An 18,537-nucleotide genomic window follows, 5' to 3' on the forward strand; every position below is an offset into this window, starting at 1 on the left:
ACTTTACTGACAGAAAGGGCTACCCTACAGGAAGCCATCCAAAAATTGGAAAAGTCATAAGGTCATTATTCCAGTTCCACCTCATATGCAACACATGGGTTACTATTCCAACCTTTTCGTGATACCGAAACCGGATGGTTTGGTCAGACCGATTTTGAACTTGAAATCATTAAACCCCTATCTGAGGGAGTTCAAATTCAAAATGGAGTCTCTGAGAGCGGTGATCTCCGGTCTGGAGGAGGGAGATTTTCTGGTATCCCTAGATATCAAGGCTATCCTACAGGAAGCCATCCAAAAATTGGAAAAGTCAGAGGTCATTGTCTCAGTTTCACCTCATATGCAAAACAAGGGTTACTATTCAAACCTTTTCATGGTGCCGAAACCGGATAGTTCGGTCAGACTGATTTTGAACTTGAAATCGTTAAACCCTTTCCTGGGGGAATTGAAATTCAAAATGGAATCCCTGAGAGCGGTGATCTCAGGTCTGGAGGAAGGAGAGTTTCTGGTATCCCTAGATATCAAGTATGCGTACCTCCACATTCCGATTTGGCCGCCGCATCAGGCTTATCTCAGATTTGCACTGTTAGACAGTCACCATCAGTTCCAGGCACTGCCATTCGGTCTCTCCACAGCACCGAGGGTGTTCACCAAGGTGATGGCAGAGATGATGGTTCTCCGCAGGCAGGGAGTGAACAAAATTTCATATCTGGATAATATGCTGATAAAGGCATCGTCCAGGGAGAAGTTGTTGCAGTCCATTGCTCTCACGGCTCATCTGCCCAGGGAACATAGTTGGATGCTGAACCTTCCAAAGTCACATTTGGAGCCGACAAAGAGATTGTCTTTCCTGGGGATGATCCTCTACACGGAAGTGCAGAGGGTGTTTCTACCGGCGGAGAAAGCGTTGGTGATGCAATCAATGGTCCAGGATGTCTTGAAGCCTACCTGGGTATCGGTTCATCAGTGCATTCACCTTCTGGGGAAGATGGTTGCCTCCTACGAAGCTTTACAGTACGGAAAATGTCATGCTCGGTCCTTCCAACTGCATCTCCTAGACAAGTGGTCGGGATCTCACCTACACATACACCAGAGGATACGTTTGTCGTCGAAAGCAAGTATTTCACTCCTCTGGTGGCTGCAAATTCCTCAACTTCTGGAGAGCCGCAGGTTCGGGGTTCAGAACTGGATCCTTCTGACCACGGATGCAAGTCTCAGGGGTTGGGGCGCAGTCACTCAAGGGGAAACCTTCCAAGGAAGGTGGTCAAGTCTGAAATCCATTCTCCCAATAAACATTCTGGAACTGAGAGCCGTATACAACGGTCTTCTCCAAGCGGCACATCTTCTGCAAAATCAGGTCATTCAAGTACAGTCGGACAATGTGACGATGGTGGCCTACATAAACAGACGGGGAGGAACAAGGAGAAGAGCTGCCATGTCAGAGGTAACAAGAATCCTCCTCTGGGCAGAAAAGCATGCAGTGGTGCTGTCAGCAATCTTCCTTCCAGGAGTAGATAGCTGGTAAGCAGACTTCCTCAGCAGGCACGAGCTCCATCCAGGAGAATGGGGCCTCCATCCGGAGGTGTTCAGAGGTGACCAGTGTTTGGGGCGTGCCTCAAATAGACATGATGGCCTCACGTCTCAACAAGAAACTTCATAGGTACTGTTCCAGGTCGAGAGACCCACAAGCACTGGCGGTGGATGCCCAGGTAACACCGTGGGTGTTCAAGTCAGTGTATGTGTTCCCTCCACTTCCTCTCATTCCAAGAATTCTAAAACTTATAAAGAGAACATGGGTTCAGGCAATTCTCATTGCTCCGAACTGGCCAAGGAGAGCTTGGTACGCGGATCTTCTGGACATACTGATGGAAGATCCGAGGCCTCTTCCTTTTCGCGACGATCTTCTGCAACAGGGGCCGCTTATCACTTACTTACAGTGGCTATGTTTGACGGCATGGAGGTTGAACGCCAGATCTTAGCCCGGAAGGGTATTCTGAGCAAGGTTATTCCTACCCTGATACAGGCTAGGAAAGGAGTAACGTCTAAACTTTATAATTGTATTTGGAAAAAATGTGTGTCTTGGTGTGTGTCCAAGAAGTTTCCTAGGGTGGAGTTTCAATTGGGACAATTTCTCCTCTTCCTGCAAGCAGGTGTGGATATGGGCCTGCATTTGGGATCCATAAAGGTCCAGATTTTGGCTTTATCCATTTTCTTCCAGAAACAATTGGCTGCCCTCCCTGAGGTTCAGACTTTTTTTTGAAAGGGGTTCTGCACATCCAGCCTCCCTTTGTGGTGCTGACGGCACCCTGGGATCTTAACGTGGTGTTGCATTTCCTGCAATCAGATTGGTTGGAGCCTTTACAGGAGGCTGAGGTCAAGTTTCTCACGTGGAAGGTTGTCACATTGTTGGCCGTAGCTTCTGCTCGATGTGTGTTGGAATTGGGGGCTTTGTCCTGTAAAAGCCCCTATTTAATCTTCCATGAAGATAGAGCTGAGCTCAGGACACGCCAGTTCCTTCCAAAGGTTGTCGGCTTTTCATATCATCCAACCTATTGTGGTGCCAGTAGCTACTGACTCCTCAATTACGTCATAGTCCTTGAATGTTGTAAGGGCTTTGAAGATCTATGTGAAGAGGACTGCCCGTCACAGGAAATCGGACGCTTTGTTTGTTCTTTATGATCCCTAGAAAATTAGGTGTCCTGCTTCAAAGCAGACGATTTCTCGCTGGATCGGGTTCACTATTCAGCATGCATATTCTACGGCAGGATTGCCGTGTCTAAAATCTGTTAAGGCCCACTCTACTCATAAAGTGGGTTCTTCCTGAGCGGCTGCCTGGGGGGGTCTCTGGTTTCCATCTTTACAGAGGGGATACTTGGTCAGGGTCGAACACGTTTGCTAAGTTCTACAAGTTCGATACTTTGGCCTCTGAGGACCTAAAGTTTGGTCAATCAGTTCTGCAAGAGCCTCCGCGCTTTCCCTCCCGTTCTGGGAGCTTTGGTACGTCCCCACGGTACTAATGTGGACCCCAGCATCCTCTAGGACATAAGAGAAAATAGGATTTTAATTACCTACCGGTAAATCCTTTTCTCGTAGTCCGTAGAGGATGCTGCGGTCCACATTAGTACCATGGGGTGTAGACTGATCCACTAGGAGCCACTGGCACTTTAAGAGTTTAATAGTGTGGGCTGGCTCCTCCCTCTATGCTATGCTTCGTTATCCTGCAGTGGTTACTTGGTTCAGTACTGCTTTGTTCTTGGTTAAGTACTGCGTTATTACTGAACCAAGTAATGTTATTCAGCTATTGCTGAGTTTTCAAGTTAGTTAGCTTGGTTCGCCTTGTTTGTGTGAGCTGGTGTGAATCTCGCCACTATTTGTGAAAAATCCTTCTCTCGAAGTTGTCAGTCTCCTCGGGCACAGTTTCTAGACTGTGTCTGGTAGGTGTGGCATAGAGGAAGGAGCCAGCCCACACTATTAAACTCTTAAAGTGCCAGTGGCTCCTAGTGGATCAGTCTATACCCCATGGTATTAATCTGGACCGCAGCATCCTCTACGGACTACGAGAATGATTTACTGGTAGGTAATTAATATCCTATTTTCTGTCCACTAAGGAGGCATAGGGAACACTGGTTTAAGTTTTGTGTCGGGCAGGAACAGGTACCATTTTGTGCTATTATGTTATCCTCTGGTTATATTATTTGTTTTACTTTTATTTTTGTGGAGCGGTCTGTACAAGCATCCTATAGGACGCCCTCACAGCCGCTCCAACACCTTGAGCTGTTGGCAGCAACTCCGGCAACTGGAATTGTGACTTCCGTTGTGGGACTCTAAGAGGGGACCACACACCATCGCTCCCGGAGCTCACAGTTGCAGCTGGACATCCTGGACACGTAAGAGACGTGGCTCCCTGTATTCAGCGAGTCTCTTCATTGCGGTTATTCACTGCCGTGTTGAAAACTACTGAGGTGCGGGCGAGTGTTGGCCCAGCGCACTGCGCCACACAGTGGACCACCAGGGTAGTGTGAAACAGGACACTGCTACATCGGTGAGTCCTTGAGGGTTTTTCACCTGAGGGGGAGCCAGAGGAACCCTGTTTTTGCTCCTGTGCATGCTTGCACCTTGGTTGATTGTTCGCCTCAGGCTGCCTTCTCTCTCTCTCTCTCTCTCTCTCTCTCTCTCTCTCTCTCTCTCTCTCTCTCTCTCTCTCTCTCTCTCTCTATATCTCTCTCTCTCTCTCTCTCTTCTCCACAGAGACATGCTGGGCAGCCATTTTAGGTGCATGCATCAGCTCTTTTCCGGAGAGTAGTTTGTGCCCGTTTACCAGTTTACCTCGCTCTTGTCAGTCAGGTTATACATTGAGCTCCTTCCTGTCTGGGCTGGTTTGTTGAGAACTATTTGCCCAGCCCCCCCACAAAATGGTGCCCGCTCTTGCATGTACTAAACTTAAACCAGTATTCCCTGTGCCCCCTGTGAACTTGAAGGCTGTAACAAGGTAAGAACATAAATCCTTGTTTCTGCAGCGGGGTACACTGGGGTTCTACAGGGAATAACATCGGTGTGTAGAGTTGGATCTTGATCCGAGGCACCAACAGGCTAAAAGCTTTGACTATTCCTAAGATGCACAGCGCCGCCTCCTCTATAACCCCGCCTCCGTGCACAGGAGCTCAGTTTGTAAGTTGGTGCCTGCAGTGCAGGCAGCTAAAAGGGAGGGCTGCGCTAGGCAGCCCTGAAAAGAGCTTTTTTAGAAGAAAGAAGACTTCAAGGGCCGCAGCACAGGCACTTAAAAGTGCTATATGTCAGTTTGACATATCGTGCTGTGGCTCCCTCACCTCCCCCAGCGGCGCTGTATACTCCTGCGCCCTGGTTGCCGGGTACTTACAGCGGAGGCCTCCGGTTTCTCTTCAGGCACACACACACTTGACGCCGGTCTCCAGGATCGCGTGGCCGCATAACACGGAGGAGGTAAGAGGTTCCCCCAGGCGGGATCAGCTGAAAATCGCAATCCGCCGTGGTCTCTAGGAGACGTGCCGCGCTCTCTGGCGTGGACACTGTGGCCGTACAGGGACCCTACTAGACCACCAGGGCAAGGGGCGCAGGTCGGATTACCTCAGAATTCAGTTTAATAGGCACCGCAGTACCCGGTGGTGAAGTCCAGCAAGGGGATAAGGCTTTGACCTGTAGTCCCTCCCCCAGCCCCAAGCGCCATTTACTGCAAATGTTCCCACCCTGGAGCTGCATTTCTCTGTCTCCCTTACGTTTTGGCGCCATTACATACATGCTGAGCTTATTCTGGGACTGCTGGGCAATGTCTCCTCTGTAAAGCCGCCTGCATCATCAGCGCTGTGCATTTACAGGACACTTAAGTATTCTACATGTCATTTAGACAGTGTTAGTTAAGAACAAGTGCATTACTACAGGGATATTTAGTACAAGTACCCTGTGATACACATCCAGTCTTTACTGTGCATTGTTATATCTATATACCTATATAGCTTTACTTAGTGGTACAGTTTGTACTTAGTATTGCTAGTCCAGTGCAGTTTTATTGTTTGTGATAATTTCTGCACTGTATATGTGACTGTATGCCAATAGCTGCTGTGTGATCTCTATTTCGTGTATCCCACGCATATTGCTATCCCTATATTATGTACCCTGTGTGTGCGAAGTGTGTCAGGGTCCTCATAAATATTCACAGGATATACTACTTTGGTATTTTTCTCTGTGTTTTACAGTCACCACATACCTCTTAAATCTTCTGTTTGTGCTCTGCTTTGCAGTCACACTATGCAGGGGTTTTTTGTCAGGTAAATTTGTCTGCTTATATTGTACTGTTACACCGTAAGGTTACGCTTAAATATAATGTCTGCTAAATAGGGTGGTCAGTCTACAGATGGATCCACATTTATCTTGACCTTTTAATAGGATTAACTGAGACTGGCCAATTGGACTTAATCCCCTGCTGTAATGACTTAATCCCCTGCTGTATTTTTCTCTGCGTTGTATTGCAGCTGAGAACAATAGATGGGTTTATGTTAATAAGCCATGTTGTGCCTAGGCGCAGCAAACTAGTCAAGATAACCGTGGACCCATCTGTATGGCTGATCCTGCACCATGCAGTGCTGATTCCACGGATAACTTGGAGGAAAACATAGCAGCTGAAGGTTCAGGTACTAGGGGTTCTATACCCCCTGGTCAGTCTGCAGTAACGGGGGCAAAACAAAACCCACCTTGGGCTGTTTTCTCTAATTTACGGACTACGCTAGTAACTAGACTTGCGCCCCCTATGGGACCTCCTGTGCCATTACAGCCACATATTGTCCCTGCAGTTAATCCGCCATGGGCAGATACTCTGTCTTCTAAGTTACAGCAGTTAAATCCGTCTCTTGCTAAGCAAAATCCTGACTCTCACCCTTCTAGGACCAAGGGGTCATCTAAACGGATCATTACTTCCTCACAATCCACACATGTTTCGGATACTTCATCCGATGAAGATGGCGCTTACACTGACCCTTCAGACACTGATACAGATGCGTCTGATGGGGAATCTCTGACACAAGTGGATGTTCCTGACCTCTTGGAGGCTATCAGGCTGATCTTCAAATCGATGATGACGAAAAGAGCCTCCAGCTATCTCTAAGAAACCAGATAAATTTAAACGTCAGAAGGTTACTAAATTAGTTTTACCTCATTCTGTCCACTTGGTTGACACGCGTCAGGAATCCTGGGAAAATGCAGGAAAGAAATTTGCTCTATCTACAAATATGCTAGCCCGTTATCCCCTCGCTGCAGAGTTAAGTAAAAGTTGGGAAACACCGCTGCCGGTGCATTCACAAGTCGCACTTCTGGTGGTGTCCTCTGCTCTGCCTGTCACTACCGTCTCCTCGCTGAAGGAAGCGACGGATAAGCGCGTGGAGGGTTGCTTGAAGTCCATTTACACTCTTGCTGGAGCTGTACATAGGCCCACTATTCTGGCCTCTTGGGCTGCTAAGGCTATAGAGGCCTGGGTTCAGGAAGTTGAAGCGGAACTACCGTCTGATTTTCCTGATAATGCTAGACAATGTCTTTCATACGTTATTACAGCCTCTCATTATATTCAGGAGGCGGCATCTGATGCAGGTATCATGGAGGCCAAACGTCTACTATGTCTATTCTGGCTCGCCGGATCCTCTGGTTGCGGTCCTGGTCCGTAGAGCTGGACTCTAAAAAGACCTTGGAGGTGATCCCTTTTAAGGGAAACATTCTTTTTTGGGGAAGATCTCAACAAGATTGTTGCTGACTTAGCTTCAGCTAAGACTGCATGTCTGCCCAGTACTTCTCCTTCGGCTCCGAAGGCTAAGAGTACTTCCTTTCGTTCCTTTCGACCTCCAGGTAAAGCAAAGGGTCAGGCATACCCGAAACAGGCTCGTACTTCCAAAACCTCTAAGCCCAAACCTAAACGTGCCTGGGCTGCCCGTCAGTCTGCTTCCAAAACAGACAAGCCTGCCGCATGACGGGGCGGGCCTCCCCCTGGGGGGATCCCAGGGTGGGAGGCCGACTTCTACGGTTTGCTCAGGCTTGGTTACAGACCACTTCGGACGCCTGGGTAAGGGAAGTTGTCACTCACGGATACGCCATCTCTTTCAAGAAACGTCCCCCTCACCAGTTTTGCTCAACAAACATCCCTTTGGATCAGATAAAAGCAAAAACTCTCCATTTGGTGGTGCAATCTCTCCTGGATACAGGAGTGATAGTACCGGTGCTGCTGGCTCAAAGAGGCAGGGGGTACTATTCTGCGCTGTTCTGAGTCCCGAAACCGAATGGATCTTCTCTGCCTATTCTCAACCTCAAGTCTTTGAACAAATATATGAAAGTTTCCAAATTCCGTATGGAAACGCTTCGCTCTATTGTTCTGGCTTTAGAGCCCAAGGACTATATGGTATCCCTGGACATACAGGATGCTTACCTGCACATTCCTATTGCAGTGTTGCATCAGCAATACCTGTGGTTTGCTATTGGCAAACTACATTTTCAATTCCAGGCCTTACCTTTCGGTCTGACTACAGCTCCAAGAATTTTCACCAAGGTCATGGTGGTCATGACTGCTCTACTCCGCCGTCAGGGTATCAGGATCCTGCTGTATCTGGACGACTTGCTGATCCTGGCGAACTCTACAGAGATTCTCCTTTGTCATCTGGAACTGACGGTCCAATTCCTGCAAGCCCACGGGTGGCTCATCAACTGGAAGAAATCTTCCCTGGTCCCTGCTCAGAGCATGGTGCACCTGGGACCACTATTGGACACCCACAACCAGTGGTTGTTTTTGTCTCCGGAAAAGATCCTAAAACTTCAGGACAAGATAATATGCATCGACGAGTGTATCGACACACGTGGGCGAGAGAGGAGGCAAGTACTTGCCCTCATGGTGTCTGCTTTCGACATGGTAGAGTACACTCCATTTCATTCCCGCCCCCTGCAGAAGTTGATACTCTCCAAGTGGGACAGCCTGCCTCACCGGATCAGGACCCACATGATCTCCTTGACTCCGGAGGTCCGCTTGTCACTAAGCTGGTAGCTAAAGGACCAGCAACTGAGCAGGGGTCGTCCTTTCTGGATCTCCAACTGGGTCCTTCTGACGGCGGATGCCAGTCTGCGGGGCTGGGGCACGGTGTTGGAGCAACACACTCTTCAGGGTCGGTGGACCAGTGAGGAATCTCTCCTCCTGATAAACATTCTGGAATTGCGGGAAGTGTGCAATGCGTTGACACTAGCCCAGCTTCTAGTACAGAACAGGCCTGTTCAAGTACAGTCAGACAGCGCCACCATGGCGGTGTACATAAATCATCAAGGCAGAACTCGAAGCTGCATGGCAATGAAGGAAGTATCAAAAATCCTTCGTTGGGCAGAATGCCATCTGCCAGCCATATTGGCAGTGTTCATTCCGGGAGTCCTCAACTGGGAAGCGGCCTTACTCAGTCGTCAGGATGTACACACTGGAGAGTGGAGCCTTCTTCCGGAAGTCTTTCAACTCCTAGTGGACAAGTGGGGCCTACCAGATGTAGACCTGATGGCGTCTCGACACAATCACAAGGTTCCGGTCTTCGAAGCAAGGACAATGGATCCACAAGCAGCGTTCGTGGACACACTGGCAATTCCATGGAACTTTCGTCTACCATACGTGTTCTCTCTGGTGTCACTTCTGCCCAGGGCGATAAGGAAGTTCAAGCAAGAAGGAGGAGTACTACTTCTAACCGCTCCAGCGTGGCCCGGATGGCATTGGTTCTCAGACCTGCAGGGTCCCTCGATAGAGCGGCCTCTTCTACTTCCGCAACGCCCAGACCTCCTCGTTCAGGGCCCTTGTGTCTACCAGGATTTGACCTGGCTGGCTTTGACGGCGTGGCTCTTGAAGCTTCAGTTCTGAGGCAGTCATTCAATCTATGTTGAAGGCCCGTAAACCGTCTTAGTCTCTGATTTATTATAGGGTCTGGAATTCATACTTCTCATGGTGTGCGACTAACCATTATGTGCGACTAACCATTATGACGCATATAAGTTCAGCACTGCCAAGCTTTTGGCTTTCCTGCAACAGGGCCTGGACTTAGGCCTTCGTCTGGCCTCCCTCAAGGTTCATATTTCTGCCTTGTCAATTTGGTTTTGGAGAAAAATTGCGACTCTGCCTGATGTTCATACATTCACTCAGGGTGTTTTACGGATTCAACCTCCCTATGTCCCGCCTGTGACTCCTTGGGATTTGTTGGTTGTTCTGGATGCCTTACGAGAGTCTTCGTTTGAACCTCTTGAGTCTGTGGACCTTAAGTGGCTTACTCTTAAGGTCCTGTTCTTGCTGGCTATTGCCTCTGCTAGACGAGTTTCAGACTTGGGTGCCGTGTCCTGTCGGTCACCCTGTCTCATTTTTCACCGTGACCGGGCGGTTCTTAGAACTCGCGTTGGTTATCTACCTAAGGTGGTGTCATCTTTCCACCTTAACCAAGAGATTGTGGTTCCGGCCTTTACCTCTCCTGGTTTATCCTCTAAAGCAGGGGTGGGCAATTATTTCAGCTGAGGGGGCGCTTAACACTTCCAGCGAATATTCGAGGGCCACACACAAAATACTCAAAAAGAGTCCCCTTTTTACACATTACGGCAGACAGCGTGCCCTTTTTTTTACACATTACGGCAGATAGCGTCCCCCTTTTTACACATTATGGAAGACAGCGTCCCCTTTTTACACATTACAGCAGACAGCGTCCCCTTTTTACACATTACAGCAGACAGCGCCCCCGTTTTTACACATTACGGCAGACATCGTCCCCCTTTTTACACATTACGGCAGACATTGTCCCCCTTTTTACACATTACGGCAGACATTGTCCCCCTTTTTACACATTACGGCAGACATCGTCCCCCTTTTTACACATTACAGCAGACAGTGCCCCCGTTTTTACACATTACGGCAGACATCGTCCCCCTTTTTACACATTACGGCAGACATCGTCCCCTTTTTACACATTACGGCAGACATCGTCCCCCTTTTTACACATTACGGCAGACATCGTCCCCCTTTTTACACATTACGGCAGACATCGTCCCCCTTTTTACACATTACGGCAGACATCGTCCCCCTTTTTACACATTACGGCAGACATCGTCCCCCTTTTTACACATTACGGCAGAAAGCGTCCCCCTTTTTACACATTACGGCAGACAGCGTCCCACTTTTTTACATATTATGGCAGACCGTCCCTTCCCCCCCTCCCTCCCCTAAACCCATATTGCAGATTTTAACTCCGCGGCCTCCCCACCCCTAAACCTATATGGCAGCTGAAGCGCTGATCCAGGGGCTGCCTGGACAGGGGGTTTACCTGTTTGTCACAGTGGCAGACGATCCCCACTGTCCGATAATCCGCGCTGCTGCTGCTGCCTCCTGGAGTCGCTGCTGATGTGGCCTCTCCTGCTCCCGCTCGCTGGCCACCGCTTCTTCTCCTCACTCAGCCGCCGCTCCTGCTCACTGCAGTGCCCGCCCCACGTGCCGCTCAGCGCGCGCATGGTAACGGAGGAAATCCCGGTCAGCTGACCCTGTGACGTGACCGGGATTTCCTCAGCGGCGCCGCGTCTGAGAGCAGTGCAATGACAAGCGGCCTCTCGGGCCGCTTGTCATTGCACTCTGGTGGGGCACAGCGGGCCAGGCACGATCGGTCCGCGGGCCGCATGTTGCCCACCCCTACTCTAAAGAGTGGTCTTGGGATGTGGTACGGGCTCTCCGTATTTTTGTGAAGAGAACAGCTTCTCTTAGAAGATCTGATTCCCTTTTTGTCCTTTTTGTGTTCACAAACGTGGCTGGCCTGCTAGTAAGCAGACCTTGGCCAGATGGATTAGAATGGTGATTGCACATGCTTATGTACAGGCTGGTCTTCCATCTCCTGCTACCATCAAAGCCCATTCTACTCGGTCTGTTGGACCTTCTTGGGTGGCCGACGTGGTGCGACCCTTGAACAATTGTGCAAGGCGGCTGCGTGGTCCTCAGTGAACACATTCATTAGTTTCTATGCCTTCAATTCTTCCGTCTCCCAGGATGCCTCCTTTGGACGCCGGTTTCTTGTGCCCACTACAGTGCGTCCCCTCCCATGAGGAACTGCTTTAGGACATCCCCGATGTTATTCCTTGTGGAACCCCAGTGTACCCCCAGTGTACCCCGCTGCAGAAAAGGAGATTTATGGTAAGAGCTTACCTTTGTTAAATCTCTTTCTGCGAGTTACACTGGGTTCCACAGGGCGCCCACCCTGACGCACTTAGCTTCTTTGGGTTTGTATGGCATTAGCCGCTGGTACCTTCTCCTGTCGAGGGAATGTGGTATATGTGGCTACTAACGTTTGTTGTCTCTCTTACTGGCTACTGCATTGGACTGGTTAACAAAACTGAGCTCCTGTGCACGGAGGCAGGGTTATAGAGGAGGCAGCGCTGTGCATCTTGAGAACAGTCAAAGCTTTTAGCCTGTTGGTGCATCGGATCAAGATCCAACTCTACACCCCGATGTTATTCCCTGTGGAACACCGTGTACCTCGCAGAGATTTAACAAACAAAGGTAAGTTCTTACCATAAATCTTTTCTTTTTCTTTTTTTACCTTGTGTTTTGTTTTGATTTTTTGCTGATTACTTTTTTCTTTCTTTCCATTTTAGACTATTTAGAGTATGGTGTTTAATCTTTTCCGGTAATAGTGTTTCATTTACAGATCTCCTAGGATGCTTGTGTGCTATGTGCAGTAATACGTGTCATTTCGTTTATCGTTGTGGTTGAAATTTGTCTTTCCAGGGGGCGCTAGCATTATCCAGTGCAACATACTGAATGACAAGAGGCACATACTAACCAAAGATACCAATAACAATGTGGCCTACTGGGATGTACTGAAGGTAAGTTGCTATCTGAGGCTTCTGACAATGGCCTAAGTGCAGAAGCTCTTGGCTTGCAGTGTAATAAAGGCTGTGAATGTGCTCACTAGCTTACAGTCTATAGGGAAATAGAGACTGTGGATATTCTTCCTTAGCCTACAACAGCTGGAATACCATGTTGCTCACATCTGTTTATAGAATGACCTGGGAAAGCTTACAGTGTATGCACACGAAAAGAACATGATAGAATAGTTAGTTTGCTGTGAGACACCATGGGTAGGATGTAATGCAGTTGATTTTGGCGGCCGTGCGGTATGCCGGCCGAACTTAGACATTGCCCCTTTAAAAACAATCACTTAGAAGGCAAGAATTTGCCTTGTAAGTGATTGCCCATTTAATAAGGCGTCCGAGTTCGGCCGGCATCCCGCACGGGCGCCAAAATCGACTGCATTACATCCTGCCCAACATATCTGTGTATTCAGTTTGCATATTTTAATTTTATTCAGAATTTTTTAAAACCGCACTGCCCATTCACATCTAATTGATTTACAGGCTTGCAAAATTGAAGATTTGGGAAAGGTGGATTTTGAAGAAGAAATTAAAAAGAGGTTTAAGATGGTTTATGTACCAAATTGGTTCTCTGTAGATCTGAAGACTGGGGTAGGTATTGTTTTTTTCTTGTTCTGAATTAGATGTTTTCTTTTATTATGATTTGTACCAATACATGTATCCTTTAGGTTAATTTGCTTCTGATTACGTTAATCATGGTGTTTGGCTGTGTGTGTATGCCCAGGTACTAGGGAATATAGATTGTATGCTCCACTGGAGCAGGGACTGATGTGAATGATTATTCTCTGTAAAGATATGTAGACTACATAAATGGTATGTCTCTGTAAGGCAGTAGCTTTCCACTTTCCACCTTGACACTTGACAGATGTGTTTTGTCCGGGAAGCATTCGATATCCTGGCTGTTGGGTTCCCGGCGCTCAGCATATCTGTGCTGGGATACCGACAACTATTCTCCCTCTTGGGGTGTCCACAACACCCCTGGAGTGAGAATAAATAACGTGGAGCGTGCCACCATGCCCGCATCATGTCGAGCGCAGCGAGCATGCAAGGAGCTATTTTGCACTCACCCACTGTCGGCATTCCGGCTGTCGGGACCTCGTAGTAAACACGTTTTGTCCATTGCGCATTGACTAGCTTATGTAGACCCAGCCTCAGGTTGACATTTATCTGGTTCTTTTTCCTGTGCTCTTGGCACCTGTGTGTGGTAAGACTTTATACCTTTATATATTGGCACCTGTGTGTGATAAGACTTTATACCTTTATATTTCTCTGACGTCCTAGTGGATGCTGGGTACTCCGTAGGGACCATGGGGAATAGACGGGCTCCGCAGGAGACTGGGCACTCTTAAAAGAAAGATTAGGTACTATATCTGGTGTGCACTGGCTCCTCCCTCTATGCCCCTCCTCCAGACCTCAGTTAGAATCTGTGCCCGGCCAGAGCTGGATGCACTCTAGGGGCTCTCCTGAGCTTCTACTAAAGAAAGTATTTGTTAGGTTTTTTTATTTTCAGTGAGATCTGCTGGCAACAGACTCACTGCTACGAGGGACTGAGGGGAGAGAAGCAAACCTACCTGCTTGCAGCTAGCTTGTGCTTCTAAGGCTACTGGACACCATTAGCTCCAGAGGGATCGAACACAGGGCCCGACCTCGATCGTCCGTTCCCGGAGCCGCGCCGCCGTCCCCCTTGCAGAGACTGAAGAGAAACTTGAAAATCGGCGGCTGAAGACTCCGTTCTTCATTAAGGTAGCGCACAGCACTGCAGCTGTGCGCCATTGCTCCCTCTGCACACCACACACTCCGGTCACTGATGGGTGCAGGGCGCTGGGGGGGGGGGGGGGGGGGCGCCCTGGGCAGCAATTAGAGTACCTTACATGGCTAAATAGCACATAATACAGCTAATAAACTGTATATGTGCATAATCCCCCGCCATAAAGCATATAAAAAAGCGGGAGAAGTCCGCCGAGAAAGGGGCGGGGCTATCTTCCTCAGCACACCGGCGCCATTTTCTCTTCACAGCTCCGCTGGAAGGCAGCTCCCCAGGCTCTCCCCTGCAGTTTCCAGGCTTCAAGGGTAAAAAAGAGAGGGGGGGCACTAAATTTAGGCGCAAACTGTGTATAATAAGCTGCTATAGGGAAAAATCACTCACTTTAGTGTAAATCCCTGGTTATATAGCGCTGTGGTGTGTGCTGGCATACTCTCTCTCTGTCTCTCCAAAGGACTTTGTGGGGTCCTGTCCTCAGTCAGAGCATTCCCTGTGTGTGTGCGGTGTGTCGGTACGGCTGTGTCGACATGTTTGATGAGGAGGGTTACGTGGAGGTGGAGCAGGAGCCGATAAGTGTGATGTCACCCCCTGCGGGGCCGACACCGGAGTGGATGGATATGTGGAAGGTATTAACCGACAGTGTCAACTCCTTACATAAAAGGTCTGACGACGTGACAGCCATGGGACAGTCGGCATCTCAGCCCGCGCCTGCCCAGGCGTCTCAGAGGCCATCAGGGGCTCAAAAACGCCCGCTAGCTCAGATGGCAGACACAGATGTCGACACGGAGTCTGACTCCAGTGTCGACGAGGATGAGACAAATGTACAGTCCACAAGGGCCATCCGATGTATGATTACGGCTATGAAAGATGTTTTACACATTTCTGACATAAACCCGGTTACCACTAAAAAGGGTATTATGTTTGGGGAGAAAAAGCAGCCAGTGACTTTTCCCCCATCTGATGAGTTAAATGAATTGTGTGAGGAAGCGTGGTGTTCCCCTGATAAGAAACTGGTGATTTCTAAGAGGTTACTGATGGCGTACCCTTTCCCGCCAACGGATAGGTTACGTTGGGAAACATCCCCTAGGGTGGACAAGGCGCTCACACGCTTATCTAAAAGGGTGGCACTGCCGTCTCAGGATACGGCCGCCTTAAAGGAGCCTGCATATAGAAAGCAGGAGGCTATCCTGAAGTCTGTATATACACACTCAGGTACTATACTGAGACCTGCAATTGCTTCGGCATGGATGTGTAGTGCTGCAGCAGCATGGTCTGATACCCTGTCAGACAACATTGATACCCTCGACAGGGATACTATTTTGCTAACTATAGAGCATATAAAGGACGTAGTCTTATATATGAGGGATGCACAGAGGGACATTTGCCGACTGGCATCCAGAATTAATGCGATGTCCATTTCTGCCAGGAGAGTATTATGGACTCGGCAGTGGACAGGTGATGCCGATTCTAAAAGGCACATGGAGGTTTTGCCTTATAAGGGTGAGGAATTGTTTGGGGACGGTCTCTCAGACCTTGCATCCACAGCGACAGCATAGAAGTCGACTTTTTTACCTCACGTTCCCTCACAACCTAAGAAAGCACCGTATTATCAAGTACAGTCCTTTCGGCCTCAGAAAGGCAAGCGTGTCAGAGGCGCATCCTTTCTGCCCAGAGGCAGGGGAAGAGGAAAGAAGCTGCATCAGACAGCCAGTTCCCAGGAACAAAAATCCTCCCCTGTTTCCACTAAATCCACCGCATGACGCTGGGGCTCCACAGGTGGAGCCAGGTGCGGTGGGGGCGCGTCTCCGGAACTTCAGCGACCAGTGGGTTCGCTCACAGGTGGATCCCTGGGTCCTACAAGTGGTATCTCAGGGATACAAGCTGGAGTTCGAGGCGACTCCCCCTCGCCGTTACCTCAAATCGGCCTTGCCAGCTGCTCCCAAGGAAAGGGAGGTAGTACTGGCGGCTATTCACAAGCTGTACCTCCAGCAGGTGATAATCAAGGTTCCCCTCCTTCAACAGGGAAGGGGTTACTATTCAACAATGTTTGTGGTACCGAAACCGGACGGTTCGTGAGACCCATTCTAAATTTAAAATCCTTGAACACTTATATAAGGAAGTTCAAGTTCAAAATGGAATCGCTCAGGGCGGTTATTGCAAACCTGGAAGAGGGGGATTTTATGGTGTCGCTGGACATAAAAGATGCTTACCTGCATGTCCCCATTTACCCACCTCACCAGGTGTACCTCAGGTTCGTGGTACAGGACTGTCATTACCAATTCCAGACGTTGCCGTTTGGTCTGTCCACGGCACCGAGGGTATTTACCAAGGTAATGGCCGAAATGATGATACTCCTTCGGAAGCAGGGAGTTATAATTATCCCGTACTTGGACGATCTCCTTATAAAGGCGAGGTCCAGAGAGCAGTTGTTGGTCAGTGTAGCACTCTCTCAGGAGGTGTTGCAACAGCACGGCTGGATTCTGAATATCCCAAAGTCGCAGCTGATTCCTACGACACGTCTGCTGTTCTTGGGCATGATTCTGGACACAGAACAGAAGAAGGTGTTTCTCCCGGGGGAGAAGGCCCAGGAATTGTCAGCTCTGGTCAGGGACCTCCTGAAACCAAACCAGGTGTCGGTGCACCACTGCACGCGAGTTCTGGGGAAGATGGTGGCTTCTTACGAAGCAATTCCCTTCGGCAGGTTCCATGCAAGGATTTTTCAGTGGGATCTGTTGGACAAGTGGTCCGGATCGCATCTTCAGATGCATCGGCTGATCACCCTGTCCCCGAGGGCCAGGGTGTGTCTGCTGTGGTGGCTGCAGAGTGCTCATCTTCTCGAGGGCCGCAGATTCGGCATACAGGACTGGATCCTGGTGACCACGGATGCAAGCCTCCGAGGATGGGGGGCAGTCACGCAGGGAAGGAACTTCCAAGGTCAGTGGTCAAGTCAGGAGACTTCACTACACATAAATATACTGGAACTAAGGGCCATTTACAACGCCCTAAGTCAAGCGGAGCCCCTGCTTCAAAACTAACCGGTGCTGATTCAGTCAGACAACATCACCGCGGTCGCTCATGTAAACCGCCAGGGCGGCACAAGAAGCAGGATAGCGATGGCAGAAGCCACGAGGATTCTTCGATGGGCGGAGAATCACGTCCTAGCACTGTCAGCAGTGTTCATTCCGGGAGTGGACAACTGGGAAGCAGACTTCCTCAGCAGACACGACCTCCACCCGGGAGAGTGGGGACTTCATCCAGAAGTCTTCAAGCTGATTGTAAATCGTTGGGAAAGGCCACAGGTGGACATGATGGCATCCCGCCTCAACAAAAAAGCTAAAAAGATATTGCGCCAGGTCAAGGGACCCTCAGGCGATAGCTGTGGACGCCCTAGTGACACCATGGGTGTACCAGTCGGTTTATGTGTTCCCTCCTCTTCCTCTCATACCCAAGGTACTGAGGATAATAAGGAGAGGAGTAAGAACTATACTCATTGTTCCAGATTGGCCAAAAAGAACTTGGTACCCAGAACTACAAGAAATGATCTCAGAGGACCCATGGCCTCTGCCTCTCCGACAGGACCTGCTGCAGCAGGGGCCCTGTCTGTTCCAAGACTTACCGCTGCTGCGTTTGACGGCATGGCGGTTGAACGCCGGATCCTAACGGAAAAGGGCATTCCCGATGAAGTAATTCCTACGCTGATTAAAGCTAGGAAGGATGTGACAGCAAGACATTATCACCGCATATGGCGAAAGTATGTTGTGTGGTGTGAGGCCAGGAAGGTCCCACCGGAGGAATTCTAGCTGGGTCGATTTCTGCACTTCCTCCAGTCAGGAGTGACTTTGGGCCTAAAATTGGGATCCATAAAAGTCCAGATTTCGGCCCTGTCTATTTTCTTTCAGAAAGAACTGGCTTCGCTGCCTGAAGTTCAGACGATTGTTAAGGGAGTGCTGCATATTCAGCCCCCTTTTGTGCCTCCAGTGGCACCTTGGGATCTCAACGTAGTGTTGGATTTCCTGAAATCCCATTGGTTTGAGCCACTTAAAACCGTGGAGTTAAAGTATCTCACGTGGAAGGTGGTCATGCTGTTGGCCTTGGCTTCAGCTAGGCGTGTGTCAGAATTGGCGCTTTGTCATGTATAAGCCCTTATCTGATTTTCATATGGACAGGGCAGAATTGAGGACTCGTCCCCAATTTCTCCCAAAGGTGGTATCTGCGTTTCATTTGAACCAACCTATTGTGGTGCCTGCGGCTACTGGGGACTTGGAGGATTCCAAGTTGCTGGACGTAGTCCGGGCCCTGAAAATCTACGTCTCCAGGACGGCTAGAGTCAGAAAAACTGACTCGCTTTT

The 18,537-nt window shown here is 49.3% G+C and overlaps 1 protein-coding gene across 1 annotated transcript in view; it reads left to right on the forward strand.

Annotated features, from left to right (window-relative positions):
- Nucleotides 1-18,537, forward strand: part of WDR48 (WD repeat domain 48) — a 264,189-nt gene that overhangs the window by 191,034 nt on the left and 54,618 nt on the right. The window contains exons 11-12 of the mRNA XM_063921834.1: nt 12,281-12,378; nt 12,910-13,017. Of these exons, the coding sequence (XP_063777904.1) occupies nt 12,281-12,378; nt 12,910-13,017 (206 nt within the window). The remainder of the gene's footprint in view (nt 1-12,280; nt 12,379-12,909; nt 13,018-18,537) is intronic.

Source organism: Pseudophryne corroboree, chromosome 5 (genome assembly GCF_028390025.1).
Source record: "Pseudophryne corroboree isolate aPseCor3 chromosome 5, aPseCor3.hap2, whole genome shotgun sequence".
Classification (NCBI taxonomy): Eukaryota; Metazoa; Chordata; class Amphibia; order Anura; family Myobatrachidae; genus Pseudophryne; species Pseudophryne corroboree.